This window comes from Protopterus annectens, chromosome 2.part1, assembly GCF_019279795.1.
Source record: "Protopterus annectens isolate FY-2018-M chromosome 2.part1, PAN1.0, whole genome shotgun sequence".
NCBI lineage: Eukaryota > Metazoa > Chordata > Ceratodontiformes > Protopteridae > Protopterus > Protopterus annectens.
This window is the reverse complement of record NC_056729.1, coordinates 1,871,724,591-1,871,733,380: the sequence shown is the minus strand read 5'-3', so window position 1 is coordinate 1,871,733,380 and position 8,790 is coordinate 1,871,724,591. Positions and strand designations below refer to the sequence as shown.

At 36.8% G+C, this 8,790-nt stretch overlaps 1 protein-coding gene across 1 annotated transcript in view; it reads right to left on the bottom strand.

Annotated features, from left to right (window-relative positions):
* Positions 1 to 768: 768 nt before the first annotated feature.
* Positions 769 to 8,790, bottom strand: part of LOC122795056 (coagulation factor XI-like) — a 207,173-nt gene continuing 199,151 nt past the window's right edge. Inside the window, exon 3 of the mRNA XM_044063632.1 lies at positions 769 to 908. Within this exon, the coding sequence (XP_043919567.1) occupies positions 769 to 908 (140 nt within the window). The remainder of the gene's footprint in view (positions 909 to 8,790) is intronic.

Below are 8,790 nucleotides of genomic sequence, written 5' to 3'. Positions count from 1 at the left end.
TTTCTTCTTATATTTTCATAGGTTCATAGGTAGGTACTAGGCTATTGGCCCTAGGGCCTATATAAGGCTCATTCTCTAAATTTGTAATTTTGCTTTTTGTCAGTGTTTTGCATTTAACTCTCTTTTGTTTGTTTGTATATAAATACACTACAGTTATAATGAAATCAAAGCAATGACCTGGAATTTCAGTATTTCAATAAAAAATCATCAACTCTGGTTGTAGTGAATTCTGCCCTCTGTTTTGAAGATGATAGCTCCTACTTATGATAAGTGGTTTTGTGGTTTACTTGGTTTACTTATGAAAAGTATTGTGGATTGTTTGTGTTGCTAGCTACCTTTCTTTTCTGATTTAGATAAATATTGTATTTGAAATGTTTGTATTTTCCCATGTATCTTGTATTTTGTCCCACCTGTGGTGCCACAGAGACATTTCCTATCCAGGAGTAGTAGCTGAACTGTGAAACGCTCTGTCCTATGCAGTCATGTTTTGCCTCATTGCTTACTTTTACTATGCCAGCTGGAGTACTTTGTTTAAATGTGAATCACTTATCAATACAAACCTGTTAAAATATGTAGTTTTATTATCACAAGCTTTAACAATACGGTTCATTTTTAACAAATCTTTATATCATTTGAACTTCAGTCGATGACTAAGTGCACAAATGATCATGACAGATTAAATCACTTGAAGAACACATAAACACTGAAGAGTACCAGCGAGCTTTACATTTCAGACATTTTAGGAATTGTGAACATATAATATTTGACTTACTTGGGAATAAATGTAAAAAAATTGCAAAAACGATTACTGGTGCATGCTTGCTGACAGCTTTCGGCAGTTCCAGTTAGATTTAATCCATAGTCACTTCCAGTAAAATTTAAATCTGCATATAAGGTTTTATCGCAGGCTGAAATAAACACAAGTGAAATTCAAGCAAACTGAATGCACCCTTTGTGGTATCATCAACTGTATTTAAGTATAATACAAACTGAAATAATCACATACACCAACTAAGCATGTAGATGTTAATAATTGCAAACAGAAGGGGACGGCTGCTGAAATTTCAAGTGCTCAGTATCAGTGTGGCAGTGACACAGCAGGTGATATCCTTAGCACTGATGGCAGGAAGCTCAGAATGGTCTGGGTTCTATTCCACCACCAGATACTTGGAGTCACAATCCATTGGTGGAAATGTAATGGAGCATGAGTGGGTTCTTACTCTCTTCAGCTACTACTCTTTGACTAGCATGCTGTTAAACTTTCTGCAGAGCTGCCTATTTATGGGTTAAAGAAGAAAAAGTGCTTGAACAAGTTTTGGTGAAGTAATGCGATCTGTGCTTGACCAATGAGTGAGATTTCCAACAAGGAATGTTGGGGTAGGGAGCGTATGCATGATTCTTAAAGTCTTAACTACTGTAAATAGTGTAGAAGTGATTTAGGTGCAAAAGTCATTTGTCCACAATGTTAATACTGCTGTGCATTCTGTGATCCTTGAAATAATGTCTGAAAGAGCCAAAAGAACAGAGATCTAGGGTAACTGGGCAAAAGATGGTAAGGTAAGTTACCTCCAGTTTAGTCTGGAAAAACATCAACATGAAGTAGAGAATTAAATAATAACAGTTTGAGTGCAAGAAGAATGATACATTTTATGTTTTGATTGGTTCATAGTTGTTTACTAGGCTAATGACCACTAGGGCCATTATAGGTTCATAGGTTTATAGGTGTTTACTAGGCTAATGATCACAAAGGCCATTATAGGTTCATAGGTGTATACCAGGCTAATGACCACTAGGGCCATTACAGGTTCATAGGTGTATACCAGGATAATGAACACTAGGGCCATTATAGGTTCATAGGTGTATACCAGGCTAATGACCACTAGGGCCATTACAGGTCCATAGGTGTATACCAGGATAATGAACACTAGGGCCATTATAGGTTCATAGGTGTATACCAGGCTAATGACCACTAGGGCCCTTATATATTAATAGGTTTGTACTAGGCTAATGACCACTAGGGCCATTATAGGTTAATAGGTTTATAGGTGTTTAGTAGGCTAATGATCAGTAAGGCCATTATAGGTTCATAGGTCTATACTAGGCTAATGACCTCTATGGCCATTATAGGTTCATAGGTGTATACCAGGCTAATGATCACTAGGGGCATTATAGGTTCATAGGTGTATACCAGGCTAATGACCACTAGGGCAATTATAGGTTCATAGGTGTATACCAGGCTAATGACCACTAGGGCCATTATAGGTTCTTAGTTGTATACTGGGCTAATGACCACTAAGGCCATTATAAGCCTAGTCATGCCACCCAAATGTGACCCACAAATTGATTTATATATAGGGGTGATTTACTGACTACCTTTCTACCTCAGCGATATAGGCACCAAACCAGGGGTGAATTTCCAATTACTCAGCCATTGGTCCAAATACTTTTTAAATAGGGTCTTGGCTTTAGAAAGTGTTGCTAGTACATTCTCCCTGGTTATAGTTGGAGGGGTCATGTTTGAGGGTATTTCTTGTGGGATGGTTGGGGATGATAGGGAGGTAAAGATTGAAGTAATTTGTCCACTAATAGGTTTGCTATATTTCCAGACTCTGTGAATGTGGCTCCATTGACCACCCATTTAGCTCATTGCCATCTGCTGCCCTTGTGAGTTCTGACACAGCTGAAGGTCTTATAGCGATCTTTCACCTGGGAGTCTGTCTTAACCTCAAAGTTGGATTTGCTTGATGTAATTAAGACTCTTAGTTGCTTATTTAGTTTGATGAGATAGTTATCTTTATGCGAATCTCCCTTCTTGATTTTTGCTGTATTTTGTTTCCTGTTGTTGTATACCCTGTTTAATTTGGGTAGCCACTAGGGCGGTTTGTTTTTGGAGCTAGTTCTGGGCTTATTTCTGGTAGATACAGCAGCTTCTATGCAGCAATTGACATGGTTGTACAGAGTTTCTGAGAGCAATTCAGCATAGGTTGGTGTGTTCTAGAGGTTTGGAGGGGCATAGAATTTTGACAAACCATCACTTAAAGAAAGTTAGTTTGCCATGGAATATTTAAGCAATAACCCATGTCTGGGTGTGGGTAATGCTGGATTTACCCATGGTTGGTGTGGTTTGGTCATGAGGATGAAGCCTGAGTGGCCAAACAAAGACAACCGTGAGTAAATCCAGCATTACCCACACCCAGAAGTAGGTTATTGCTATTATATAATGACATTATTTAAAAAAAAAAAAACTTTTCTTAACTAATGGCATTGTATAATTCCTCCGTGCTGCCCTTCTGCAACTGTCTGGTATTCTGCAGCAGTTCTGATATACTGCACATGCGTATGCTTACGCAGTACGTCAGAGCTGTATGTGGAAGCAAAGAAGATAGCAAGATCTCCATTGCTTATTAGAAAGTGTCTCGCTATGTTAAAGGATTTTAACATAGCGAGATAACTTTAAAAAAAGTAACGGAGATCTTCCTTTCTCCGTTGCTTTTTTTAAAGCTGTCTCACTATGTTAAACCCATTTAACATAGCGAGACAACTTTAAAAAAAGCAACGGAGAAAGGAAGATCTCCGTTGCTTTTTATAAGCTATCTTGCTATGTTAAACTCCTTTAACATAGCGAGACACTTTATAAAAAGCAATGGAGATCTTGCATTCTCCGTTTCTGTAACAAAAAAAAAAAAGACTTATACTAATGGAAAAAGTCCAGATGACCGGACCTTTTTCCATTAGTATAAGTCTGATTTACAACGTGCCCACTGATCGGTCAGTGTGCACATTTTGGAATATTAATGGGGGGGTCATTGTATAATTCCTGTTACTTGTTTTACTGGGGATACAGAATAGATTTTGGTTTCAAAGGAGGCAGCATTATAGTTGTATTTTACCAGGTAGGGCAAGACATTGGGGTATCCATCATTATCCCATATTTGTGAGTATGAGGTCCAGTATGTTGCAGCCGCTAGTGGGCATCTTCATTATTTGGTCAAGGGTGTTTGTATTTATGAAGTACAAAACAATGAGTAAAAAGATCACACAGAAAAACAATCAGTAAAAATTATAAGAAAACTTTAGTCGAGCTAGAATTTCCACTGTGTGATTCCTTAAACTTCTTATGTTAGATGCACATGGGATATATGCAAATGACCCTTAAGAACATCAGGTGTTTCAGCTATATGGTTATTCTGAATGCCTATGACTTTTTAAGTCATTTAATGGGAAAAAGCCAAACTCCATTTAGCTTCAATGCTCTTTTAAATGTTTCCAAACTTTTGATCACTCTTATTTGTAATGGTAGACCATTCCACAGAGAATCAGCTCAGCCATGGAAAGAGCTACTCCCCAGACCATATCTAAAAATTGGATAATTGTATATAAAGGCCAGAATTCCTTATTCCAGCATGGTTTGATACAAACTGAGTCCCTAACACAATTGCTAATTAAAATTTCTTAGTCATTTATGGATTAAAAACAAATCAGTCCTTATTACCCTACAACTATTAGAGTACGGAGACAACTCCGATAATCTGCTTTGAGATCATAGATGTTTAACCCTCCTGATCTGCCTTGTGAAATATTTCTGAATTTTTTTTGTCTCACCAAGTATGTTTTGTTTTGCAAACTGGGAGTATTCAATGCAGGGTTTACCTATCAGAAGTGTAGCTAAGGAGTGGAGGGGGGGGCAAATGTCCAGGGCACGGTGTCTTAGATGGCACAATCTGCAGATACTTTTTTTTTCTTAACTTTTGCCTGAGCACATAAACATGGGTGATTCTAAAGATTGAGGGCATTAGGATCTGGTGGTCCTCCTACAAGGAAGCAGTGCCACATAATAGAAGTGAGACTTTTTTTTTTTTGCTGCCAAGCTGAGCATCCAATCATAGTGCATTAGGACCTGGTGCTCCTCCTTTGTACAGGAGTAGTTTCAGATCTGACGGGGTTTTTTTTCTCCTCAACCCACAGTGTGAATGGATGCTATGATTAGGGATCAGAATGAACCAGCTATGCCTCTGCTATCATTTTGCAGAGCAGGAGGAAGTGTTCCTGCTTGACAAACTACCAAAAATGTTCTCTAAACAAGAGTAAAATTTCCTGATCACAGTATATAAATGGTGATTTTACATGAACATATTGCCTACAATAACTCCTAGCTCTGTTATCTTACAATCTGGAGCAAGAAATTCATTATTTAGAGCATATTTATGACACAAGTAATTTTCAAAGTGAATTAAATATGTTTTGCTAATATTGAAACTTACTTCTAAACCACAGATATAAATTGTCCAGGAACTTCTGAATCCTTGTGCGATCTTTTACTGAATTTACCATTGACTTGATTTGAATCTTCACTAAACGTACTTTCCCACTCTCTTTTCTTTACAGGGCAGTCAAAAATGAATAAGTTGACCAGAATAGGCCCCAATACTAACCCTTGCTGGACACCCTCGATCAAAAGTGTGTCCTTTGAGAAGCGATTACCAACTCTAACCCTGAAAGAACTAGCTGTCAGACAGTTGCTTATCCACTTTGTTACAGATAGGTTAACACTTATGTTATATAATTTATTAATCATCACATGATGGGGAACAGAGTCAAAAGCCTGTGATAATTCCAAACATATAACATCCATTGGCAGCCCCATATTAATTGCTTCCCAAGCATTTTGGTAAAAGTTCATCAAATTAGTCACAGGATCTGCCCTCCATAAATGTATGGTGATAAATATTCAGATCAAAACTTATTTGCTCTTTCATTAACTTGTATAATTCTGGTTCAAAGCATTCTCCAATAATGCCGGTCAAACTGATTAGTCAGTAGTTGACAACAGAGTCGTTAGCATGATCCTTATATATGAGAACAACAATAGCAATCCTCCATGTATGAGGACGTAATCTGATTTCAAGGTTATTTGGAAAATCCAGTGAATGCTGGAAACTAAAGATTTGTAAATATTTGATAGGAGAAAACATTCAAATTATCCAACCCAGCAGCTGATATAATATTTATTTACTTGTTTGCATATTTATTTATTTATTTATTTATTTATTTATTTATTTATTTATATACTTTATCATACAAAGTAAGTAAAATGTTGGGACATACACCAGTGGACTGATAGGTACAGATCCAACATGATAGATGCTAGTTGTTTCAAACTGGTTATTGTATTTTCATCTTTAACCACACTAATACAGCTATCTTCAAATTTCCTGTCACTCCATAGACACCTAAAGAATAATTTCTTGGTAACTAGTGTGAGATTATGAAGATTTATTTTGAACATTTTCTTAGTGTTTCTCGCTATTTTGTGAAACTTTGCTTTCAGTTTGTGAAACCTGTTCCTATTATGCATGATGGGTAACTTCCTAAACTTTAGCCAGGATTTCTTCTTCCTCCTACTAATGCTATCCAACTCTGATGTGAAATATGCATGCTTCTTCTTATACTGTCTTATAACTGCTTATTATGTACTTATCAGCCATTAAATTAACCTATCTGTGTAGTAGCTCCCAACAGGTTATAATTTACTGCTGTTTCATATCTTTGAGTCAGTCCCAATTAACCAACTCTGCATACCTTGGTATAGTCTGCCTGATAAAATTTAAGTTGTGTGGGACAGTCAAAATAGGAATCCAAAGTCTGTATTTTATTTACTTTCCAGAAGACTCATATATGATCTGATCACATTAACTCAGTTGCAGTTCAGTTGCATATTTGGGGAGTGCATTCACATCCTAAATTCAAACTCAGTGTAGATATAGAACGCAGCTTACTTTCCTCAGCTTTTAACAAATATTTCAGCAAGAGGGTAACATCTTTTTTTTTAGCATGTTTATTAATTATCACATTATAAGATGTAAATGGAGTTTACATATATTAATAAAAGAATACAAACCATAAACAGGTAATTATTCTATCTCCTTTACAATATTTTAGATTTTCATTAATGTTTGTCTAGGTATTTATTTTATGCTTTCTAGTAATTACTCTTTTGGAAGCTAATAGTGTTAAATTTATTAAGGCCTTACTATGCTTATGCAATTCAGATCCTCTACCTCAGATCAAAATATTTCTTTCATGAATGCTGTCTCTCTCACTCTCTCTCTCTCTCTCTCTCCTTCTAATTACAAGAAGTCATTCTTCTGATGTCTTACAACTGGGCAAGGGTTCCAGATCTCAGTTCTTCAAAACTTAGCAGTATTCCCCAGTTCTGATCCAGCTTAAAAAAAAAGATATGGACGGCGTTTGTCTAACCTATCTATTCTCATAAAAGCTGAAGTCTACTTTAAAACTTTACATTGAACTCCCTCACTTAGGTATGATTTTAAATATCTGTTCCTTGCTGCGCTTACATTCTTACCATTCCTGTTTAAAGGTAGCCTGCCCCCCATTTTATGAAATGATAGGCAAAGCACATCCCACAGTAAGTCAGGCTTATCTAATTGCCTTTGTTCAATAAGACTTCTTCTGTGTCGGATTTCCCAGTGAACATCTCTGACACAGAAGTCTGAGTCATCAAGAAAGCCATGCATGAAAGTAATTCCACTGTGGTGGAACACAGGAAGGACTTTACCCAGGAGAAGTTAAAACTCCCTTTTTCAATGCAGTGTATCGCATTATCCAAGTAAACAGCAGCACATTGGACCTGGAGTTATAAAACTCTATTTATCATTCTTTGAAACATGTCTTGGGCTTCATGTAGCAAAAGGTGCTACTTCATATTGATATGAAGTATATGGAGTGTGAAAACATGTCTTCCCTTTAACCTGATTTGAGCATGGTACCCACAGTGCTTCAGTATGAGCATTTTTCCTGATTGTGTACCTACATCATGCCTAAATGTGTTAAGTCTTCTAGGAGAAAAGAGAAAATAACATTGTCCTTTTTAACAGTCTTCCATTTCTTTCTTTAAATGGATACCGATAGTTGGACCTTTGGACAAAATTTCACATGTTGGTAACACTCTGGCATTTAAGTAGCCACCAGTGCCTCTCTGTCTCTCCAGGGTATTAACACAGATTTGGATGATGAACTGGTAAAGTTCTAGTTTTGTCCGTCTGCCTGACCTTACTGTTTGCTTCCCCTACTGTCATGGTTATGTCATATGGCCCTTATCCTCTGGAAGATAATTTGTTCTCCACTGTAGGAATGGCAGGTAGAATTCTGTCTCAAATTTGGAGTATCCATACATTAGCATGCCTATTATAAGTGGGCTATTGAACACCTCAAGCAACACTCCTTACAGGCATAACTGCTATCAAAATGAGGAAAAGTCTGTGTCTGATTTGGCAGCTCAGATATTCCCTTCACTGCCTGTATCAGTTTCTGACCTCTTTTAAGATGTGATCATTTCATTATTCGTTTCCTATACCTCGAATGACCAATTGTTAAACCTAGCAGGTTCTCAGCGTTGATACTGTCTTGGAAATGAGATTAATCTTGCTTTCAGGTATTTCCCACTAATACAGGTGTGATAGTTTTACTCTTCCTATCATTGTTTTATTTATTTATGAGTGTATGTATTGCAATTCAGTAACTGGGTAGTTAGACTGCACAAATGAACAGTTTTAGCCATGACCACAAACATAAAGTCTTAGGAGAATGCAAACATCAAGTCACAGTACAGTGTTACAACAGAGTTTGAATGTAAACATCAGCAAAAGAAAAATTAAGATTTCTTTTACAAATCTTACAGAGAACTAGTTAAGTAAACCATTTGTGCTTCCCTCTAGAGCTGTTTCAAACAAACGGTAAGCTTTCCTTTCTATTCTTCCCACCCACTGTGGC